At 46.3% G+C, this 24,107-nt stretch overlaps 1 protein-coding gene across 7 annotated transcripts in view; it reads left to right on the forward strand.

The window, feature by feature from the left end:
* Positions 1–20,557, forward strand: part of DDHD1 (DDHD domain containing 1) — a 63,572-nt gene extending 43,015 nt beyond the window's left edge. For 4 of the 7 annotated variants that reach the window (XM_084795848.1, XM_084795851.1, XM_084795849.1 and 1 more), the window contains 8 exons: positions 406–512; positions 4,772–5,034; positions 6,606–6,681; positions 11,288–11,437; positions 12,748–13,000; positions 13,887–14,078; positions 16,215–16,298; positions 19,650–20,557. In XM_084795848.1, the coding sequence (XP_084651974.1) occupies positions 406–512; positions 4,772–5,034; positions 6,606–6,681; positions 11,288–11,437; positions 12,748–13,000; positions 13,887–14,078; positions 16,215–16,298; positions 19,650–19,837 (1,313 nt within the window). In that variant the 3' untranslated portion in view covers positions 19,838–20,557. The remainder of the gene's footprint in view (positions 1–405; positions 513–4,771; positions 5,035–6,605; positions 6,682–11,287; positions 11,438–12,747; positions 13,001–13,886; positions 14,079–16,214; positions 16,299–19,649) is intronic. The other 3 variants (XM_084795850.1, XM_084795853.1, XM_084795854.1) reach the window with 1 other exon arrangement.
* Positions 20,558–24,107: the final 3,550 nt, after the last annotated feature.

Below are 24,107 nucleotides of genomic sequence, written 5' to 3' on the forward strand. Positions count from 1 at the left end.
CCGCAGTGAATTTGTTTTCCTTTGTTTATATTTATGATCTGACAGTGCATGCTCATCAAGTCATTGGTTCATGGCAGATAGATAACTATTAAGCATAAGAAATTTTTGTTGCCAGTTTGTTGTCAGCAGTGCTGGCTGGGCTTGCCAGATGGGCACAGTCAGGCCCGAGGTAAATGGAGCCCCAAGAGTTGATAACGGCTTTCGTCCTTTAATGTTCCTTTTCTTTTTGTGTCTCTTTTGTTGTCTTTTACTTTCTGGTTTTTTTGTTTTACTTTATTTTGTTTTAGATATTTTTCAAGAAAAGGCCCCCCACAATGTTTAATGTTTAAATATTAAACTTAGGAAATGTAATTTTTCCCTGTAGCCTTCTTCTGTAAGTTTGATTTAGTTGTTTTGTTCTTGTAGACACTGTGGATTCCATTACTCCAGACAAAGTGCGAGGCTTGCGGGACATGCTGAACAGCAGCGCCATGGACATAATGTACTATACCAGCCCGCTTTACAGGGACGAGGTAAGGGCCGTGACCGTCCCGTCATGTTCCGTGTGCTTCATAGTGACAGCACATAAATGCTTTTTAATAGTGAATTTTATCAGCTTCAGACCAAGTCTTCCCAGTGTTTCCCAGATAGGCCTGGCCTGATAAGAGCAACCACTTGATGCTCCTTAAAAATACAGAGAAAGGGCCCAGCTGTGGTGGTGCACGCCTTTAATCCCCGATGTGCGCCCCATGGGGATAGAGACTGGAGATGAAGGAATCATACTAAACTCATAATTTATAAAATGTTATAGGTATTATGTATGTATGTGCATGTATGTGTATATACATATACACACACTTACATGTGCAGATGACTGCTTACGTACTTGCACATATTTCCCAGTCATGTACACTAAAACAGCTGAGAAAGAACACCACCCCTTATGGCAGTGAGCACAGCTGGCACCCAGGTGTCTGTAGTACTGTATTTCCCACAAAGAAAAATTACAACTCCTTGTAAATGTAGCTGGTTTAGGGGCCAAAACAACTGTTTATGATAGGAGCTAAAATAAATAAATAAATAAAATAAAAAAGTTCAGATTAATACTAGCAGGTCACAGGATAGGAGCTGGGAGCGGGTCACTTGCCCGAACCTGAAACTGTTTGGGTGCCCAGGTCATTGGCCATTACTACAGGAATTATTAGTATTTTTAGTCTGGGAATATAATAATGACAGTGCAATAAAAGATTGCAAAACATATTTAAATCTAGCATTCATATTGGTTTTGATTTGAAAAATAAGTGGGAAACAGATAAGTCCTTTGCTTTTAGAACAATAAAGCTGACTGGGGCTGGAAAATCGTTTCACAGCTGTCATGACAGTATCGGGTGTCCAGACTCTGGATAGGGATCCAGTGACGATTGAATTGAAGGCAGTGTTTTGTTTAGGAGCAGACTATTTCCTGGCCTTGGGGTGCTTACTGGTCCATAAAGGAGAAACCGTAATTACACACAGGAGAAATCAGGCAGCGTCTACACTGGGTGTTCCCGAGGGAACAGGTGGACATCGTAAGCCTTTGGGTGTGCTACCCATGGAGGATACAACATGCCCTGCGCAGCAGCGTTGTATTGATGAAATACTTGAAAAACGCAAAGCAAGGACGAAGACTGGGCTGCATTCTTTTAAACTATCAGCATCATGAAAGACAGTGATTGCAGGAGGTAACATTGCAGGAGGTGAAGTGACCTGACGAGCACCAGGTCTCGTTCTCTGCTTCCTGAGGTAGAAGAGGAAGCTGCAGGGAAGGATGACAGAGCTGGGGTGTGGGCGGCAATCTGACAAAGTGCATCCAGGTCGTGCTGTGTGGCACGGATAATTGTACTAGAAACAGTCCTAGCTTGTAGGACTGTACAGTGAAGTGTTAAAGGAGAAAGACAACAACAGTGTGTGCACTGTGTTCCTCAAGTAATTACCAGAAGATTCTGGGAATTTATGCATTTGCACATTTGCAGAAGCAGAGAGAATAAATAACACAAATGTCACAAATGCTAACAAAAGAAGAGTCTAAGTAAATCACGACGTGCCGTGAGGAGGGGAATGTGCATGTGAGTGCAGGTGCCTGTGGAGTCCAGAGGGGGCGCTGTGAGCCACAGCACAGCTGTTGGCCCTCTCTGAGAGCAGGACACACTGAGCCAGCTCAAGCCCAGACATTTGATTGTTTGTACTAATTTTACTGTATAGCATTTTATATTTTCAAGTTATTTTTAAATAAAATTTATTAAATATTTAAGGAGAAAAATAGTTTTCTAGGTCTATCCCCTGGAGGTTGTGAGTCACTTGGTCTAAAATGGAACCTGTGTTTATATTTTAAATTAACGGTTCTCCTAGGTGATACCATCAGGGAATTCTGGGTAGTGCTTCTTAGGGCATTACAAAGAACAAAGGAGTACGTATTAAGAGGTGGGCAAAGGTGTTCTTGTTTGTTTACAAAAGGAAAGTCTCTAAACTAAAATCGCATGTTGGGGTTGGAGCTCAGCAGTTAAGAGCACTTGGCTCTTGCAGAAGAGCACGGTGGCTCCCAACCATCCTGACTCCAGGTGCCGGGGATTACAACCCCCTCTTCTGACATTCTCCAGGCACATGTGCTGCACAGACATACATGCAGACAGAACACTCATGGAAAATAAAATAATCTGAAAAACATTAATCCCTCTTGTTAATCTTTAACGTTGAAAGTGAAAAAGTGAGGGCCTGGAAGGAACGTGTCCATTCACTGTAATGAAGACCTTTGTGGTACCAAAGCTGCTTTAAAGATTGGGCACTCAGCTGGACGTGGTGGTGCACACCTGTAATCCCAGCATTTGGGAGGCAGAGGCAGGTGGATCACTGTGAGTTAGAGGCCAGCCTGATCTAAAAAGCGAGTCCAGGACAGCCAGGGCTACACAGAGAAACCCTGTCTCCTCGAAAACCCAAAACCAAAGCAAGAAAACCAACAAACAAAAGAATGGACCCGCCCTTCAACATGGAGCCGAGACTGGGTGGGTGCAAGCCGTCACCAACCGGGGGTGCCCCAGAAGGGCTCTCCTCTCCACCACGGCTCACAGCTAACCTCTGCTCTCTTGACTCTGAGACTGGGATTCTCACGGGGAGCCCTGTGTTGGTTAATGGCCACAGAAGAGCTGGGGCTAGAGAGGCTTTGTTTGTTAATGGCCACAGAAGAGCTGGGGCTAGAGAGGCCGGGCTGTGTTTCAGCTGGGTCTTCTCAAGTCACACTTTTTGAGGGTTGTGTTTTTAAAGGGGAAAAAAAAACTTGAAAATTGGCTGCTTTTTGCCAGTATATTGAAGTATTTCTATGTTCCCATGGTATAAACATTAATTAAGACCTTCAAAAGTAAAATGCTGCCACAGAGCTAGGTCAGTGTCTCACTTGCCTTAGCGTGCAGAGACCTGGATTCAATCCCAAGGAAAAAACACGAAGCTGCGCTTTCTCGCAACAGTTGCATGAATTGTAAGGAAGGAAGGTTGGCGCATGTTTGTTTTTGTTTTAATGGCTTGCTGATGCTGTAAGAGCTCACTTCTCACTGCATATCTTTTAGTCTTAACTGAAGTTTTACCTACAAGTCTATCCTGGAAAGCCTTTGTGTCTGTTTATCCTTGAACTAGTAGATCCTGATAGAGTTCTCAGGCCAGCAGCACCGACGTTTTCCAGGAACGTGTCACGGATGCACATTTCAGGGCCTCAGTCTGTGATGAAGGACTCGGGATAGAGCCCACCGGTCTGCCCTGGAGTCCGTGCAGTGACTGATAGGGGAGGGAGCTGAAGAGCAGCCCACTGAGGCGTGGGCCTTTCCTCTCTGTCTCACTGCCGGACTCTGCTGCAGCAGACGTAGTACACATTAGCCTGACGGTTGTCTTACTGTGCTCTGAGATGTCAGCAGAGGATAGCAGCCTTCGTGCCTGTCAGCCCTGAGCTACCAGCCACAGAACACAAGAGCGAGTGCCACTGTGCAGTGCGATGAGCAGTGCTCACTATCAGCTGATGGTGTGTGGTTGTCTCCTTATAACATGCTTGAAGGCGGAAGCTGCAAACAAAACCAAACAGACAAACAAACAACAACAACAAAAAGAAAAACCTTGTCTGGCGTGTAGCTTGTTAAGTACTGGGATGAGATGGATAAAAACTGAAAATTTATAATCAAATAAAAGAAATAGTGAGGCAGGAAGTCTGCACTGAGCCTCAGGTGAGGGTCCAGGACAAGTTGGCCGTAGTATAGTTACTCTGGTGGGTTTGGGACCATTTCAGTAATGTTTACGAATGTTCAGCTTCAAGGGAAACAGCTTAAGGGAGACAAAGTGTATCTGTTATAAAGTTACATTCTTTTAAAAATTGACCATGACTAAAGGACACACACTATAAAAATAGAGAATATTGATATATAGTAAGTTGTAGTGAAGTGAAATTTTCCAGGGGTCTCTGGAGAATCTTACAATCTTACTGGAATTTAGAAGGATTTTTTTTTCTTTCTGTGGGACAGCTGGCTAGTGTAATTTTACTTAAAGCCTACGAAAGGATCTTTTTAGGCAAAATGCCTGTGGTGTAGTCTGTGGTAATACTTTGTAGCATACATATGTACCTCAGTCTCATCTTTTTAAAGCACCTGAGTAAATGTAATAACCTATTTATATTTCATCAGTCATGTTTGTTTTTTTCTTAATACATTTGCATTTAGAAATAAAGTGTACAGCACTCAGTGAAATGTCTAATGTGATTATATTTTCTCATTTCAAACAGCTAGTTAAAGGCCTTCAGCAAGAGCTGAATCGATTGTATTCCCTTTTCTGTTCTCGGAATCCAGACTTTGAAGAAAAAGGGGGTAAAGTCTCAATAGTGTCCCATTCCTTGGGCTGTGTGATCACTTATGACATCATGATGGGCTGGAACCCAGTCCGACTGTACGAGTGCCTTCTGCAGAAGGAGGAGGAGCTGCCTGACGAGCGGTGGATGAGCTACGAGGAGCGACATCTTCTCGACGAACTCTATATAACAAAGCGGCGGTAAGCAGCCTAGCGCTCGCAAGAGTTGGACGTCTCTTTATGGAATTGCCCATGTTCATAAGAGAGAGCCGTAGGGCTGAGGAGATGGCTCCACGGTTAAGAACACAGCACACTCTTTCAAAGCACCAGAGTTCAGTGCCAGGCACCCACACCCTCTGTAGCTCCAGGTCCAGGGACTCCAGCGCCCTCTTGTGCCCTCTCACATCCACAGAAAAACAATGTCGTTAAAATTTAAAGTAAAAAGGAAAGAAAGCTTTATGCTTTGTTCAAGGTAAAGATTACTAGATAAAAAGCTACAGGTTTTTAATTTTTATACTAATCACGTGCATTTTTCTGCAAAATAAAATAGTTTTGTTTCCCGGCTTCAGTCTTTGCTCACAGTTTGTCCCCAGTGTGCACAGTTTTGCTGGTATATAGAGGTCGGTCTGTTCCTTTATTATTACTGTTCATGAAATAGTATTAACACTTCTTTATTTTGGGCAAATTATTTTACATGTTATCTGTATTAGCAATTACATATCATATAATTATAAACAGACTTAGTGACCATATGCCCGTCAGTGACCGTTGAGTCTTTGCTACGTTGTCATCTCCGTTTTACTTGCGTTCTCCATCCTTTTCATCCCTTAGTGATACAAGTTCACAGTGAAAAACACTGATTCTCCTAGTTTAGCCTTTTAGAAAAACAGTTGAGTTACTTCACAGATATTTACTCAGAAAGTATTGGCTTTGTTTTACTTTTAGAATAGTTGTCTCAGGATTTGACTGATTAGATTCCATAGACGTAAACATTACAGCAGCAAAATGACTTTTAGTCTTGGAGGAAAATGGCACTTAGCTGGGCGTGGAGGCGCACTCGGGAGGCAGAGGCAGGCGAGTTCTGAATTGTAAGCCAGCCTGGTCTACAGAGCAAGTTCCAGAACATTCAGAGCTACACAGAGAGAAACTCTGTCCCAAAGAACCAAAAAAGAAAGTAAGTTTGACAGTCTTCAGAGCAGCATGTTAGATGAGTCGATCGCGTGGGACTTTGCCCTGCTCCTGAGCTTCATTCCCAGCACGCGTGTCAGACAGCCACAGTCACTTGTCACTTGAGCCACAGGAGCTCCAGCACCTTTTTCTGGCTTCTTGCAGGCACTGCACTCACATTTACACACGCGCACACACGCACGCAATTAAAAATAAAATCTAAGAAACACTTTTAAAAATTTAAAATAAAATTTAAAAAAAGACATAATGGTGGTGGCACTTGTCTGTGATCCTAGCACTTGTTAGGTAGAGCCAGGAGGCCCAGGACCTCAGTCAGCCCGAGCTGCGTGACACCATCCCAGAACAAACAAAGCACACACACATGTAAACGAGAAAGGGAGCTGCCACTTTCTTGAGAAAGAAGTGTTCAGTCAGCAAATGTGTGATGTGTGAGCAAAGCTGAGCAGTGTCATGACGTTAAACATCGGCACGGGTTAGCATGAGGGCCATCGTTTGCTGCGTGGGGTAGTGAGCCTCTAATACAATGCTGGTGTGCAGTGAGTGAAACTGAGTGTGAGTAAGTGTGCTCTCGTGCTGCCTCCTAGGCTGAGGGAAATAGAAGAACGGCTGCGTGGACTGAAGGCGTCGTCCATCTCACAAACACCTGCCTTAAAATTTAAGGTAAGGGGAGGGGCCAGCTTCTCGTCGCCTCAGTACTTCCTGAACGTTGAGTTTGGCGTCAGGAGCCAGATGAATGTCCGGTCGTGACTGGTCATCGAGCACATGCTGTGTGCTTGGACAAGGTGGCTTTCCAGCCCCGGGTGTGACAGCACCTTGGTGCCCTTTAGCAGTGCGCAGAGCAGCAGTGCACTAGAGGGTGGCCTGCCTTGTGTCTGGAAAGCTTTAAAAGGATGATCACAGCTGGGTGGTGGTGGCGCACGCATTTAATCCCAGCACTCAGGAGGCAGAGGCAGGTGGACCCCTGTGACTTCAAGTTCAGCCTGGTCTACAATGTGACTCCAGGACAGCCAAAGCTACACGGAGAAACCCTGTCTTGAAAAGCAAAAAAATAAAAGGATGATGACTTGTTGTTTATCTCAGTTTACATTTGGCCAAGTCAAAGAAAAGAGGGAAACAGTGAGGAGTGAAAAGGTTGAGACAGATGTGTGAAATGTTTACTGTTTAGAAGTAACAACGTTTTGGTCAACAGCAAGACAAAAATAAAAAGAAGTGGGCAGGAGTGATTTCAAAGTAGAAGGTCAGTGAAAAGTCTCGGACAAAAGCCCAAGACAAGGTTCACTAGGTCAGTTTGGCTGGAATTTTCAGGGCTTGGCAGGGGGCTGTGAGAGAGGAAGTGCCATCTGCTGGGGGGGGGGGGGCAGACAGAGGGAACCTAGTTTTTAGAGTAGCTGAAACAGTGCTGCTGTAGAAAGCATGAGGTGGGAGAGATGTCAGCACTGACACAGGAAGTGGTGAGCAGAGCAGGTGATGGCTGGGCCCTCAGCGCTGCCTCGCTGCAGCCTGTGAGCCACCTTGCCTGAGCCTGATGGCCTCTTGCCCAGGAGTGATGAGAGAGGTTATACCAGCTCTGACTAACAGTTCTTCCTTAACTTATTTTTATGAGTATGGGTGAGTGTCTATGTATGTGAACCACGTGTGAGCCTGCAGAGGCCGTAGAGGGTGCCAGGTCCCTGGAGCTGGAGTCACTTGCAGTTATGAGCCGTCTGTGGGTGCTGGGAACTGAACTGGGGTCCTCTGTAAAGGAGTAAGTGCTTTTAACCACTAGGCCGTCTCTCCAGCTCCCCACACTGCTTCACTTTCAACTTACATACGTAAGAGCCACAGTGTTGAGCTGGCTCCTAACTCCGTGGCTGAGAGCTTGGCCAGCATGCCCAAGGCACTGGGCACGTTTCCTTGCGCTGTTCGGGGATGAAATGGTAAGTTGAAACATGCATTTAAAGATAGAGTCTCTGGAGTTACCCTAATATACCGACACTGTCATATGTAATTAATGCTGATGTGTCAGTGTAGCCAGTAGATAAAGTAAGCTGTGTGTTGCTAGGGAGTTGGGTAGAGCACATTAAGTCTATTAGGATCTTGGATTCAGTGCTGCTTGACTGGAACTGGTGTACTTTAAGTGGTTTTTTTCTGATGCAAGTCATACATAGCTTAATAGAGGCTCCCCGTTGTTATTCAGAGGGAAACATAGAGCTCTAGACTTCAGAAGAGTATCTAAGTATCTAAGTATCTAAGAGTATCTAAGAACCTAGAGAGTTATACTGGGGGTTCAGTGAGTCAGGAGGGAACAGAGCTTTTCCACACAGATGCCGGCACATAGACTGACCTTGAGGGTGCCGGTGTCCATCCTGGTGGAGTTGACCACTGAACCTCATAAGAAGCAGAGCAGTGGCCAGCATCAGTGTGTGGTGTGGTTATGACGTGTCCTTCCTAGTCAGTGCTGTTAGCCAAGCCATATAATATTCCTGGAATCAGCTGCTTACTAATCTCTGAGCGAGGAAGCTAAGCTACATAGCTCACGTTCCTTATGGACCTAAGAATGCTTTGCTGGGGCTGGTGAGATGGCTCAGCAGGGAAGGCGTTTGCCGCGCAGGCCTGCTGACCTGGGTTTGCTCCTGCAGGAGGAGGGAATTGGTGTGAAAGAATTGTCCTCTGATGTGCACATGTGTGCCATGGTACACACATGCCCCCCACACATACAGATCATACGTGTACACAATAAGTTATTTTAAATGTTTCAAAATTATTTGACAGTCATAAGTAAAGCCAGTCTTAACCCTTGTGAGAGAACAGTGCCTCTGCATGTCTGTCAGACTGCAGTCATCAGCAGCACAGTGGTATGGAAGGAACAATCTAAGTGACGTTTATGGAGCAGTGAGCCAGTGCCGAGATCATTTGGCTTCCTCCTCATACCTATTTTTCCTATTTTTGGTATCTTGGGAGCCGTGTGTGTGTGTGTGTGTGTGTGTGTGTGTGTGTGTGTGTGTGTGTGTGTGTTTTGCAGGCACTTGAGTTTGCAGGTGTTTGTCCTACATACATGACAGACTAGCACAAAGCCAGGTGTTTTCCTCTGTCATTCTGCCTATTGCCCATAGATAGAGAATCTGCCTCTAAACTAGAAACCTGCCACTTTGACTAGGCAGTGGGCTTGCAGGGCTTCAGAATCCTGTCTGCCCCACAATCCTGGGGCTATAGGCACGAAGAACCACACCCCAGCTTCTTTACAGGAATGCTGGGTATTCAAACTTAGGTCCTCATGCTTAAAGAGTAAGTACTCTCATCCACTGACACACACACACACACACACACACACACACACACACACACACACTTACACACACATACACTCACCCACACACACAGCCCTTGTTTTTATCTTTAGAGGCAGAATCACAAAATTACTATGTAGCCCAGGCTGTCCTCAAACTCCATCATGCCTTAGTCTCTCGAGTGTTGGGATTACAGACATGAACCCTTGTGTGGCTTAACTCTGTCCACTTCACTTTACAGGAGAGCTAGGTTGTGCCATCTGTGTCCCTGTAACTTGCAGGGTGTTTTCTGGGCTGGGCACAGCTTGCTGACAGCATGTGTGAGGGCTCCATGAAGGCGCCGTTTCAGAGTTTTCACTCAAAATAAATACTCATGGCTACTTTTTCATTTTAAAGATAAAAGTCACTCATCTTTATACAGGTGTATAAAATTGGAGGCCATGACAACCACATATACTTAGGGTGACATGATATGGGGCATTAAGATTAGAATCTGGGGGCCGGAGAGATGGCTAAGTGGTTAAGTGCACAGCTGCTCTTCTAGAGGACATGAGTTCAGTTCACAGCACCCACATGGAAGTTCACAACCGTCTATGACTCCAGTTCCAGAGGATCTGCCACCTTAGCATAGAAATCACATAAATAAATGGATTAGAGGGCTGGAGAGATGGCTCAGTGGTTAAGAGCACTGCCTGCTCTTCCAAAGGACCCGGGTTCGATTACCAGCACCCACATGGCAGCTCACAACTGTCTAATTCCAAGATCTGACACCCCACACCAACGCACATAAACTAAAAATTAAATAAAATATTTTTAAAAATAAAAAATACAAAATAAATGGATTAGAATCTGATTTACATGGTGCCATTTTATTCTGGTTCTTTTACTCTCCCTTCTAGAGTTACCCCTTCCGCCTGCTGACTAACTGTAGACCTGCGTCCAGCCGTCCATGCTCTGAGCACACCCTAAGCAAGCTTGCTCACTGTCGGCTTCGCATGCCACTACAGGATGGTGATGGCCCGTAGCTGTGGGTGGCAAAAGACACAGTTGCGCGTCCCCTCCCTGCTCTGATGTGTCAGCCACACATTAGAGATTTTAGACTTATTAAGAACAAAAATAAGATTTAGCAGCAGTTTCCTCTGACAGTGGGACTGCAGTCCTGCAGACTCCAGGCTTTGGAGTTCTGACCCATTCTCCATGCACGAGTGTGACCCCGCCCATCCCCGGAGAGCCCCATTATGATGGCAGCTGGGCGGCCCTGCTTGAGATTATCTCTTGCCTTGTTTCTTTTAAGAGATTTCCACCTAGAGCCAGTAGCAAACCATTTTCAGGTGCGTCCATACACTGCTACGGGGTTCAGCTTCCCCAAGTACAGTTTGAGTGTTGTCCTTCACTGCCAGAGATCTGCGTGGTACCGTCCCGGGGCGACTTCCTCCCACACCCAGGTGTTCAGTCTGACCTAGTTCTCAGAATCACACAGGACCTTTCTCTCTCTGCCTTAGTCCATCAGTCTTGTCTGTCTCGCTCCAGGCCCTGACCCCCTAGCCTCCGCTGTAGAAATCCGTACTGTCTTGAACTGGCCAGGGCGTCTGCCCCTTCTGTAACGCCCCAGGGTTGGAGGCTGCATTCTGTGGCCTTCCCTCAGTTGTGCCTCCCACACAGGGCTGCCAGCTCTGCCCTACTGGCCTTGACCCGTCACCGCACCTAGTATAGTCCCAGGTCCTCGCTCATACGCTCCTGAAAAGTGGATGGAAACAGAGACGTGCTCCTCCTCACTTCCTCCTTTTTGCCAGTTGTATCTTGTTATATCTTAAAATAATGAAAACCCTCCTGGAAATAAATTATTACAAAGCCATTGGTGGTTGTAATTAACAAGTAGACAAAACCTATAGAGGTAATTTCATTATTTGTATTTTATTATGCAACATGTTATTCCCAGATTCTATTAAAAATAACACTTCGTCGTTTTTTTTAATTTAGGATGGCTTTTTTCATTTTAGGTTGAGAATTTCTTCTGTATGGGATCCCCACTAGCAGTTTTTTTGGCATTGCGTGGCATCCGACCAGGAAATACTGGAAGTCAAGACCACATTTTACCTAGAGAGATTTGTAACCGCTTACTAAATATTTTTCACCCTACAGACCCAGTGGTGAGTTTCACTGTGAGCTTCCTAGATACCAAACCGCTGCTCTGTGAGAAATCTTGCCAGGGACCATGAATTAACAAGGAATTCATTATCTGGCTCATTGGAGAAGGTTATATTTTTAATACATGTGTTGGCTCATTGAGAGTTGGTGAAATAAGCTGTCAGGGAGGATCTTGTTGTACTGGCAGTGGGTACCCACCGGCTGCTCTTGCGTAGGTTCCCAGCATCCATGTCAGGATGCTGTAACTCCAGCGTCAGGGGTTCCTCTTCCGGCGCGTGTGGGCACTGCGCACACGTGGTGCTCATACACAGAAGACAGTCTTTTAAAAAACAGTATAAAAGTAATATCCCTGAGCCGAGCCTGGTGGCGCACGCCTTTAATCCCAGCACTCGGAAGGCAGAGGCAGGTGAATAGCTGTGAGTTCGAGGCCAGCCTGGTCTACAAAGCGAGTCCAGGACAGCCAGGGCTGCCTCCCCAGGATGCCAGCCGGTCCGGTAAGAGGCTCAGATAGAGGGCAGTCGTGGCAGCCACGCCTGACACTAGCATGTCTGTCAGGCTTACTTCACACATGACTCCACATCTCACACTTAGCTTTCACATGTTTGTCACTGGGGTTGGAACCCAGAGCTTCACGTGTCCTGGCGTGCACCGCGCCCCCGCACTGCAGCGCCCTTTCCCGATGTTCCGCTTAGTGCTCTGTGTGGCCCTTTGCTGGGCAGGCCTTACAGACTTTCTCGTTAGCGCCCATAAGGCAGCTCTGAGGTCTTGTGAGCTAACAGCTGGCCGTGAGCTGGTGGCAGAGGCAGGAGTCTGCCCTAAGGGACTCCGTTGCCACAGACAGCAGCCTGGGTTGGGTTGGGTTGGGTTTTTTGTGTGTGTGTTTTATTTTGTTTGTTAGAGTCATGTGTTTGAAATCAGCTATAATGAAAGATCCGCATATTAAAATATTGACCTTATTTACTGTGTTCTGGGCTAACATCCACTTCAGCTTTGTGACAGAAACCTTAATTACATCATATCAGCATACAATAAAGCAGTCTCTGTCCCTGAAAGTGAATCAATAGACACTGTTAGTCAAAACTAACACCAGTAATGGTGTTTTTATTGTTGTTTTAATAATCTCACTATTATGGGCATATAATTAGACAACACTATCAACTGAAAAATATAGAAATATTTTTCAAATAGCAATTTTTAAAAAATTCTTGCTCTAAAATATACTTACTCAGCAGAGCTTTGGGAATAACCACTCTACTAAAATTTAGATATTATGTAGTAATGTCGTATTTCTTTGCATTTTTTAAAAATCTAGGCCTACAGATTAGAACCGTTGATTCTGAAACACTACAGCAACATTTCTCCGGTCCAGATCCACTGGTACAACACTTCAAACCCTCTACCTTATGAGCATATGAAGCCAAACTTTCTCAACCCAGCAAAAGAACCTACCTCAGTTTCAGAGAGTGAAAGCATTGCAGCCGTGCCGAGCCCCGTGACCTCCCCGGTCCTACCCCGGCGGCACTATGGAGAATCGATAACGAACATCGGCAAAGCCAGCATCCTGGGTAACTTTTCCTGTTTCTTATCTGTGGATGTAAGCACTGTATGTGTGAGTATTAAATTGGTTGGAAATTCGCTGTTAGAAAATTTGCAACTGTCTGTCTCCCAGAATTAGCTTCCCTGCCGACTGAGGCGGATGCTCTGACATCCCCTGATGAGACTGAAGATCAGGGAAAGGCTGCCTACTGTAGTCTTGGCCCTGTGACTTGCTGAGGGATCCTAAAAACTACTGTTGTTTTTATCGCTCCACTCCTCTTGTGCGCCCGGGAGCATCTCCCTGTCAGGACTCTGAGGTCCTCTGAAAGTCAGGTCATTTAGTCCGTCTGCTTCCTGGGGCAGGAGGGATATTTCATCTTACGCCAGCACAAAAATTGGGCATTTCAATCACATACCACTTGAATTTTGTCCTTTGTTTCTGGCTGAGTGTCCTTTATGTAAATGCCACAAGAGGGCAGTGTAAGTAGGCCTACCTACCACACTTACTTGCTATTTGACATCCTACTCAAGGTTAATAATAATGGCTTTTTATAGCATAAATTTCCTAAAACATATTCCTGTTAATTGTAGGTAGGTGTAAGCCCACGTCAGCAGCATGGGTCTTTGTTAGAAGTTTATCACAAGCTTTAATCTTGCCCAATACTTGATAACCATGAACGTACAAACATTAACGCCTTGGTTGCTCTGGGTGTCTGTTCTTATATCTTCGTTCCTAGAATTGACATGACTTTCCTTCTCTTAAACATCATTCTTACTTAGAAACCTACAGTAGAAACTGGAATAGTTTTTAGGTCCCCACCCCCGGAAAAAAATGAGTAGGGCTTGGTCCTTCTGCCAGCCGGCTGTGGTTGTGGGTGCTGCGCCAGAGTGACTGCCCTGTTTTGTGACGCGCAGGGGCTGCCAGCATTGGAAAGGGGCTCGGAGGAATGTTGTTCTCAAGGTTTGGACGTTCTTCAACATCGCAGCCGGCTGAGGCGTCTAAAGACACGACGGAGGACGAGAAGAAGCCCGCTGCCTCACCCTCCACCACCACCGTGGCGACGCAGACCCTGCCGCACAGCAGCTCCGGCTTCCTCGACTCTGCATGTTAGTCCCTGTGCTTCTCCCTGGAGCTCGTGTGCTCGCCTCTGTGGCAGGGGAGGGGGGGGGAGGGCGGAAGTACTGGTGGCCCCTCCAGGTCTGAAGTATTTTAAAGAAAAGGTCCTAATATCTAGAGTATTTTCTAGGGAGTGCAGTTGAGCATCTGCGTGACAGGTCAGTCAGTTGTAGCCAGGGCCTCTGTCTACCTCATCAGCTCAGGACAGCCTCTTCAGGGAGGTGCCCCTAGCTCTGACAAAGTGCATTTCTGTTAACTCACTCACCAAGGCTTGGCATCAGTATAGATGTGTCCTGTGTCTGACACGCTGCTCTGTCTGTAGCTAACTGCACACTCCGCGCTTTGCGAGCCCTCCCCAGCTGAGGCCTTCTGCTGGGTCCCCTCAAGTCTTCTGTTCCTGCTTAGCTACATATAGCATTAAGATGGAATTTTATTTTTTTCCAGTAGACTTTAAAATGCTTAAATCTTGCATAACTGTAGAGTAGTACCCCCACCATGAGCTTCTAAGTGTCCGGTAATAGCCCTGGCACCCTGTGCTGGCCATTGACATGGAGAAACCAATTCTGAAGTAGCTGCTCCCTTTCTGACACTAGCAAGAGGAAACGGACTCGGCCGCCATTTTCAGAGGCTGCATTCCAGTCACTGTGTCTGCCACCCTGGATTTTGAAGTGGCCAGCAACCAGCACAAGGCAGGTGGCATCATAGAGGCTGCATGGTCCTCCACACTTAGCTGCCCAGCATGGATCAGCAGTAGGGCTGAGCTCCTACGTGGGCCAACAGCATTTTTTCAGTCCTTTTGAGTGCTAAAAATTTCTTTACAAGTCATTGGGACTTGTAGACAATTCTTTTTAGACTGATATTTGTATAAAACTCATTTTTCTTCTGAGTTCATACACTATTATTCACTCATTTTTAGAAACATGATTGTAAATGTATACACGTAAGTGACATGCAGAAATCAAAACTTGGCACTAGGAAGTTGCAGTTCCTCATGATCTTGTCACTGTGTGCCAGTGATGCTGGTGAGCGGGAGGGTGCACATGGGGGCCCGACACTCTCAGTGACAGTTGAAACCTCAGAAAGAGGCATGAACACACACAGGCTCTGAGCAGAGAAAACCTCATGTTCATCCGTGTAATCTGTGCTCTGTCGTAAATGGTGGTGGAGAAGCCTGCCTTCCTACGCGGTGATGAGTGGTGCTTAGCTGGAGGCCCAGGCCCTACGAAGGCCTGTGCATGCAGCCTGCAGCCCTGCTGAGCTACACCAGCTGTGTTGTGTCATGCTTGCATGTGAACGCTTTGCTGTCTTGGTGTTAAATTCCAACTGTAGTCTCGACTGCATCTGAGGTGATCATGATCCTTGTCTCACACAGTCAGCTCTAAGCAGCCAGGACTGTTAGGACTGTGGTTCTGTGTCTGAAGGCACTCGGGCTCTGCCTTAGTGACTCTTTGACGTGCCCCTAGGGCGTGTCCTCCTTTGTAATCCTGACTTTTATGCCATAATTGCTGTCCTGCAATCCTGAACCTTCTCTTCTTTAAATCTTTCTGGAACTTGGTTGGTGTGCTTAGGTGCCTGGGCTCCCTTCCTCCCTCCTGCCTCCTCATACTGACTGCCTCCGCTCTTCCGGATGACTTCATCTGATACCACTGTCTTTGAGTCTCGTTATCAGAGAGTAAGGGAGGACACAGGCTGAATGTGACCAGTAGAGTTTTCTCTTTGAAGAGTAAGTGTTGTCGGCTGACCTTCTTCATCAAGTTGGCATTTCTTACACAGCTATCCTTGATTCCTTTTGGAAAGGTGAGGCTTATTTTAAAGCATTTTATGGTTTATTTCTTGCATCCCTGTGGGGATGTTTGTTTGTTTTTTGCTCTCTAGGTTACAACCTGAATTAGCACTAAGTTTGAGGAGTAGCTGAGCTATCAACAGATTCTGACATTACACTTGAGAAATAAATTATGCTCATATTTCCCATGAAGGAGCTCTTCACAGAAGCCTAGGTAGGGGTAGGCCCCTTTGTGTGTGCTAGGCTTAATCAGCTTATCTGGAACATGGCCAACTGCAACATTGAAGGCCATTTTTAACTGTCAGCCTTGCCTTTACAGCATCTTGTTTGTTTTTTTTCACAGATTTCAGACTTCAAGAATCGTTCTTTTATCTCCCACAACTTCTTTTTCCGGAAAATGTAATGCAGTGTAAAGATGATAGCCTCGGTATGGTATATGTCAGGAGTGGCACTCAGCACACTGTGAACCGGTCTGCCTGGCGGGCTGCTCGGGGGCTTGGGAGCAGCTGCAGTGCCCTGCAGGCTGTCTGTGTAGTCCTCATCCTCCATGGGAGAGTTAAGAACCCGTCAGATGCTAAAGAGTACAGCACTCCTACAAAAGAGGGCCCTGAGAGAGCGGCGGTGGCGCGTGTGTGTCGGCTTTGTTGGCCTCAGAGGTTCTCTGTCCTTCTTGTGTCTAGACTTGGACATAAGTAGTTCTCTGGTACAGCGGGCAGCATCACTCCCAGTGTGGCCAGTGTGGCCAGCGCTCGGGTGCTGGGTCTGCCACAGCCGGCAGCTCCCTCCCACCCAGTGCGAGCGTGCTCCACAGGGCGGGCGCACTTTTAGATGTGGTGCTGCTGATGCAGAGGTGCTCTCAGCGTCCTGTCCCTGCACACCCTGAGTGCACCATGGCGGGCTGACCTCGGCAGTCCAGATGACTTGTCTGACGACTCATTCCCTCTTCTAAAGCTTCTCTCTCGTGTCTTTCTTAATAATGCATTTTATCTTTGACGTTAGAAAATGTATTCAGGGCTTTCTTTGGTTACTTTAGCTGCCTTTATTTTCATACATCTTTTTCAATTATCAAAAAAGCCTACGACTTGATATAGTTCCTGAGCGGTTTGCATACAGCAACCTGGCTCCTTTTGCCTCCAGAACAAGAGTCCATATTGACCTAACTCAGCAAATTCCCCTCAAGAAATTATCCTATGTAAAAATCTTTCCAGCTGCTAGATATAGCCAAACATTTCCATAAAAAAAACACAATAGCTCTGTTGGCCTAGAGAAATAGCTCAGTCACTAATGCTTGCAGGAGAGCCTGAGTTCAAGCCTCAGAGCCCTCAGTGTCCAACTTTCTAAAGCTGGCACAGGGAGCTCTGTCTTAGTGCCAGTGGCGGGGACATGAATCCTGGTGCTTTCTGGCCAGCCGGCCTCGCTTACTAACATGCTCCAAGCCAATGAGAGATACTAAGAAACCAGACCCAAAAAAAAAAAAAAAGGGACAGCTTTAGGAATGACTCCCAAAGTTGCCGTTTGGCCTGGATGCACACACAGCACACAACCTCTTTCTCAGTTTTCCTCTCTGCCTGCTCAGGGATATGGTTCCGTCAGTTTTTAACAGATTTTACATTTAGGTGTCTAAAGCATAGAAAGAGAAGAAAAGGTGATTTCATTTTCTCCTTCCCCCATGAGCCCAGTGGGCTAGAGGAGCTGAGGGGACCCACCCCCCCACCCCACCCCTGTGTGCAGTCCTAGCAAGTCTTGATAGTGCCGGGCAGCAGGTCACCTGCAGCAGGTCCTGCTTTGGCCGCAGGTGCAGTGTACAGCAGTACAGAGTGGTGTTGCCGTGTAAAACCCTTGGAGAGTCTATGAGCCACATAAAAGGAAGAGAAGACACGCCCACTTCATTTCACCCCGACCGTCCCCAAAGCCAGCAAGATAGGAGGTAGTTGTACTGGGGGAGACCGGGTGGTGAATGCTGGCTACCTAATTTGCATTTTCTTGACTCTGACCAAGCCCAATGATAACAGGAGGCGTGGAGCCAGTCTAGGTAACAGCTGATGTCCCCAGATAACAAGAATGACAAGGCACATAATAAAATAGAGTGATGGCATTACGGAAGCCGTTTCTTAGGACAGTGGGGTGTTTCAAGGATAAATTTCAGGACCTTATATCAAAGTAGAGGCAAATAATTCTCGTAAGGAGAAAAAATGTCCCTTTGATTGTAAAACAGTTCAAGCCGAAGCGTTGTGGACCAGAGGGTCCACAGGAGTCCGCACACTCTGCCTCTTCTCTGTCCTGTGCCTGCTTCATCATGTTTGAGGACTCAGTCTCTCCTCCTCTCCGTGTTCTGATCTGCTGCGGGTGACTGTGCCCATGGAAAACCAAAGAAAAGGGTTAGGGCATTCTTACCTAAGTCCACATGGATTTCAGCAATTTCTGACATAAGCATTCGTTTTATTTTAATTAAGTGGAAAATTTGGAGTTAAAAGAACTTTGTAAAAGTTTTGTGTTGGTCTTCTGTACAAGTATTTTATACCCTGGCCGGCATCCACCTCTGAAGTGGATGTCTTCACTGGGTGGACACAGATAAATCCACAAACTGGGAAACCATCATGCAGAGGAAACTACTGCGTGCTCACAGTAAACTGCCAAATGCTGTCACCACAAAGCATCCCTGTTTCACACTGTCACTCAGAAAGCACTTACACAGGTTATTCTCCAGCGTGGTAGGTCCACGTGTGTGACTGCCGTGGTCCCGACGTAAGCAAAACCAGGAGTTGTTTTCCTCCAGCCTTTATTTTTGGCACGTTTTATACTTGGCATCTTTGATTGACAGTGAACAGTAAGTGTCTGGTAGTGACTTATTTTTGTTTGTAACATAGATCTTTCAGAATACTGTATGTTTTAAGAGACCCTGAATATGATAATGCCACTTTTTAAATGTATGCATGTATGTGTGTGCAAGTAAATCTCATATATATAAAAATATTATATTAGCCAGAGGACAACTTGGTGGAGTTGGTTCTCTCTTTCAGTCTTTATGTGGGTCCCAGGAGTCAAACTCAGGTTCCCAGGCTTCCACCATCCCATCAGCCCCTCATAATGTCATTTTCCCAAGTGTGTTGTCTCTGACCATTTGCTACATTACCCAGTTGACATCTGACGAGAGCCTTGAGGTGTTCACTTCTCTCCAGGGTGTCGAGGACTTTTTGTGGGATTTGGAAAGGTTTAATTGGATTCGTGGAATTGTTTGAGGGCAACAAGTTACAGGTGAAAGCCCTTCCAGCCACATGGTGGGTTCTTCTGAGCACTTGAATGCCCCTTCAGGGATTCAGCTGCATGGGGCAGACGCTGTTGGCCTGTGAAGTAATAATAATTTAAAAATAAATAAAAAATGGTTGTTGTGGAACATATTTCCACACCGGCACATGCTCCCTAGGGCCTCCCTAACTGAGGCAGCATGCATGCACCCAGTTCCCCCAGGGATGCAGGGAATTCTTCAAGGAAGGGAGATAAGAAATGTCATCTAAGATTTAAGTCCCCACACACACCCTATGTTTTTAACCCCAAAAATATGCCATAATAGCAAGTGGATTTTGCTAAAAGTGGGGGTTTTCTTTCCTCCTTCTCTGCTGAGCCGAGCAAAGGAGCAGAGCACAGCACAGGCCCCTGTTGCTTTGGCTCCTTTACTGCCCCCGACAGTAAGAGTGAAGAACACAACAGTGTAGTCCTCTCCACTTGCGGGTCGCACCTGCTGGGCGCATTGTAACCTTCACTGCTCTTGTCTTTGCAGCGGAGCTGGAGCACAGGATCGACTTCGAGCTCAGAGAAGGCCTTGTGGAGAGCCGCTACTGGTCGGCTGTCACGTCCCACACTGCCTACTGGTCATCCTTGGACGTCGCTCTTTTCCTCTTAACGTTCATGTACAAACACGAGCACCACGGCGCCGAGGACGGCAAGCCCAGCATCGATCCACTCTGACTCTTGAAGGATGTGAATGGCCCAAAAATTTTTTCCTGTTAAAATGTGTCAAGATATGGAGATTCCAAGGTTCCAGTTTTGTTTAGGGCAAGAAATATTTTAATTTAAAAGCACTTTATTTTATTTTTAAAAGAGAAAAAAACACAGTTGTAAAGGAATTATTTACTACTTGTCATTTTAATTATGAGTCTAGCAGGCCCCCTGCAGAGAACACGGTGGCAGCGTGGAGGGTTAGGGTAGCTGGGTGAGGGCGGCCGGTACCAGCCAGCCCTCCAAGACGAGTCTGATCCAGCGTATTAATCAAAAGACGTCAGAACTCTAAAGAGCTCACAGGCCAGTCCGTCCGTGTAAAGACGACAAGGTGGCATCATGGTTTTTGATTCTGTGGAAGCTTCTATATCCACAGTTGAAGGAGGAATATAACAAATTTAGTGTCTAAATTTAACTTGTTTTTGAAAAACTAATGCTAAACAGCAATATTTGAACTACTGTACTTATAATTTATTATCACTAACTAGTTATTTCAGTGTATGAAACATTTTTAGTGTCTCTTTTGAGCCACATTTATTTTATGTCATGTTGAGACCCCTTTTTCTCAAAACTTCATCCTTGTAGATGAACAGATGATCCTGTGGTGTGCTTTCAGGATTTTTGTTTTGTTTTTTGGGTTTTTGTTTTTGTTTTTGTTTTTGTTTTTCATTAAAAACATGGTTTCACACAGCCCTAGTTCAGGTAATTTTTAATTTTTTTTTATGTCACCTGTAAAGAAAGCTGAAAGTTTTCAACCCAGGAACTCCACATTGCAATTACTGCATTAGCTGTATAGAGAATTAGGAAGTAGCTTTGGTCTAGAGAATATGACAGCATGACACATAAAAACATCTCTGTGCCAAACAGCTAGCACGTGTGACGGGATGGAGTACCACTGACATTTCATACCTAAAGTGCCAAAGAAAACTTGGCAACTTGGGCACAGTGAGTGGGCACTGGTGTGTGGGGGAGGGGTGTCTCCACGCTGCTTTTATCTGAGGTCTGCATTCAGCGATCTGTGTACAGGCTGCTTAAGGTAAGTGAGCATGCTCCCACGTCACATGTGGCTATACAGAGGCACCAGTGTCTGATGGAGAGAAAGCAGACCGTGTTCTTGTCTGTGCTGCTTAGTCACGTCACTCAGGAGTGACCTGAAGAAGCTGCAAGGGTCAGTAGGTTGGATCATGACGTGAAGTCCATGCTACCTGCAGATACATTCTAGATTCTCACACGCAGAAAGGAGGTCACTTGAAGGGAACAGTAGCCATGGCTGCCTCAGCCAGCCCTCACTTCTGATGGCTCTCCCAAGGTTCCGCCCAAGGTGCTGTCTTTTCTGTGTGTGAGGAACTTGTAGTTTGCGGCAGTCACAGAGCTGGTCGGCCCAGGTGTCCCTTGCTCTTTTCTCTGTGGCTTTTTGTAGGTGTTAGTCCTTGCCCTGACTGCTGTCAGCTCACCAGCTGCCAAAACTACAGCAGCACTTCTTTCCTGTGTTTAAAAGTTCCAAGGCTGCGTGACCAAGTGTGCGGCTCACAGGAACCCTTGCTCTAAAGGCTCTTAACGAGTCTCAGCAGAGCTACAGCACCGCCATTGAACCCAGCAGTCCCTGTGAACCCAGGACATCTTCGTAGCCTGTTTAGCAGATCTCATGTAACTCTCAGGAAAATTAAACCCAGGGCGGGTGGCTGTTGCTGAAGGAAGCAGGGCCTGTGTTGCACATGAACTGAAAGGAAGCGTTTGCTTCGTGAGCAGAGGCGGATGTCCACTTGCCTTCCCTCACCCCGCAAAGCAGTCAAGTCTCACTGAGTTTGTGTCAGCTCTCGGGAAGAGCAGCACTCAAGCAGCCCCGTCACCGAAAGGCGCATGTTCTGCACCTCAGGACAGACAGCTAGCTGCAGCTCATGACCTCATCAACACTGATGGCGATTTTGGGTTTTTTAGCTCTTGCCGCCCCGTTTCTGCATGTAATCATGGGATGTGCTTGTATTCACTAAAATAATAGAGTATGTGTAATTCTGACCATTTAGAAGCTAAGTCAGTTACCAAGGGAGTTGGCAGTTTTACTCCAGCGAATACTGAATTGGCCCCTGAAAGTCTTGACTTGGAAACTGTTAGAACTCTGTTCTCAACCCTGTGTTTATGCTGAGTCTCTAGTACTGACCATGCAAACTTTAACCCAGCTAGGTTGGGGAAAGAGAATTTTTGGAGTTAAATATTTTTTCCTTTAAAATTGGCCTTTCTGAGGCTTTTCATTCCTAGCTGTATATTCAGCAGTAATCTCTTCCCTCGCCCCCCTTTTTTTGGTGCACTTTTTTTAAAATAAAGATTTATTTATCATACTGTTCTGCCTGCATGTGTGCCTCCATGCCAAAAGAGGGCACCAGATCTTAATTTAGATGGTTATGAGCCACCATGTGGTTGCTGGGAATTGAACTCAGGACTTGAGGAAGAGCTGGTGGTTGGTTCTCTTAACCGCTGAGCCATCCCTCCAGCCCCTCATACTTTTCTTATAATCCACTGTTACTTGTATTTTAGGACCTAATGACAAGATAATACTGGCTTTCCTTAAGCACCTTAGGCTTACCTCTATCAGAAAGTTAGCATTTGTGCTTGTTTCAAAGACCTCAGACCCAGGAACTCTCATCAGTTCTCTCTCTATGCTGTGTCCTCATTGGCAAAAACCACTCTTACCTGTAAAGCACTGAACATCAGAGCCAAACAGGGGTAGTGCTGTGTGCACCTGTAGTGGGGGGGAGAGGCAGTGCTGTGCACCTGTAGCTGGGGGGAGGGGTGGGCAGGTGGTGGTGCTATGCACCTGCAGTCGCAGCACAAGGAGCCAAAATGGACAGGTTGCTCTGAGTTTGAGGTTAAGGGGGGGCGGGGGAGCCACGGGTAGAGTTGGGACTCAACTGGTAGAGTGCTTGCCAAGCATGCATGAAGTATTAGATTTAGTCCCCAGCAGCACAGGACCCCAGAACATACCTGTAACCCCAGTGCATGGGAGGTAAGAGGCAAGGAAGGGTCAGAGTCAGTTGTCCTCTGGTGCATTTGAAGCAAGCCAGTTACACACACAGCAGTAGACAAATGGGGAAGAAACTATGGACCAACGAGATGACTCAGTCATTAAAAACAACCTGCTGCCAACCCTAATAGCCCGAGTTCAATCTCCAGAACCCACACAGTGGAAGGAGAGATCTGACTCCACAGACTGCCCTCTGCCCTCTACACAGCCATAGTGTGCACCAGCCCTCACAAGTCAGTAACAGGATTTAAAGTGAGTGCAATGTCAGTGGCTGTGACACTCTAGCAATGACACCTGAACCCCTTGAAGTGGAGTTGGCCCTCCTTAGCTAAATTACTATTCCCTTGGATTATGCTGAATAAGGCATTCAGTTTTTGAGAAACTGACCAAAAGATCTTTCCAGTGGTTTTGAATCTTACACTACATATGGAACCAGGCCAAAGATCTATGAGGCGTTAATGGTCAAGGCAAGGCTAAAAAGATATGTACCAATAGTGTCTGGAAAAGAGGAGCTACCAAACTGAGTGTGGCGCAGCCGCGCTCTGCTCGTTCTGGTCCCATGTCTCCTGTCCAGGCCCTCCTGCCGTCCAGACCCAGGAGCTGGCGCTGCTCGCACTGAGTTGAACCGTGACGCTTATGCTGCCTTCACAGCCCTCTGGTGCTGGCGCCTGCTAGGAGAACAGGGCCCCTGAGGAAACCTTAGACTTGTGGTGGTGACCTTAGTGTGTGTGTTCTGTCTTGGTCTTCAGTGAATATTTTCAGAGAGTCCTCAAATGTCAGATTTTGTGTACATTTTGCATATATTCATTAGACTTATTTATGTTTAAAAGTTTTTTGCCTGTATGTGCAAAAGCAACCACATGTGCACCTGGTGCCAGCAGAGATCGGAAGAGCATACTTGGATCCCCTGGAACTTGAGTTACAGACGTTTTTTAATCTTAACACTACTAATGGAACTAGGCCAAAGATCTATGAGGTGTTAACGGTCAAGGCAGAGCTAAAGAATATGTACCAGTATTGTCTGGGGGAAACTGCCAAACTGTGTAAGTGCTGAGTCCTCTGCAAGAGCAATCAGGGCTCTTAACCGTTTTGCCATCACTCCAACCCCCAGATTGTATAAATTCTAGAATCATTTGGACCGACCCTGTTTTAGTTCCACAAACCAGCAAAGGTCATAGAAGTAGAGGATACAGGCTTAATGGGAGACGGAGTCCATTGTGA

Source organism: Acomys minous (assembly GCF_964271855.1).
Source record: "Acomys minous genome assembly, chromosome: 9".
Taxonomy (NCBI): domain Eukaryota; kingdom Metazoa; phylum Chordata; class Mammalia; order Rodentia; family Muridae; genus Acomys; species Acomys minous.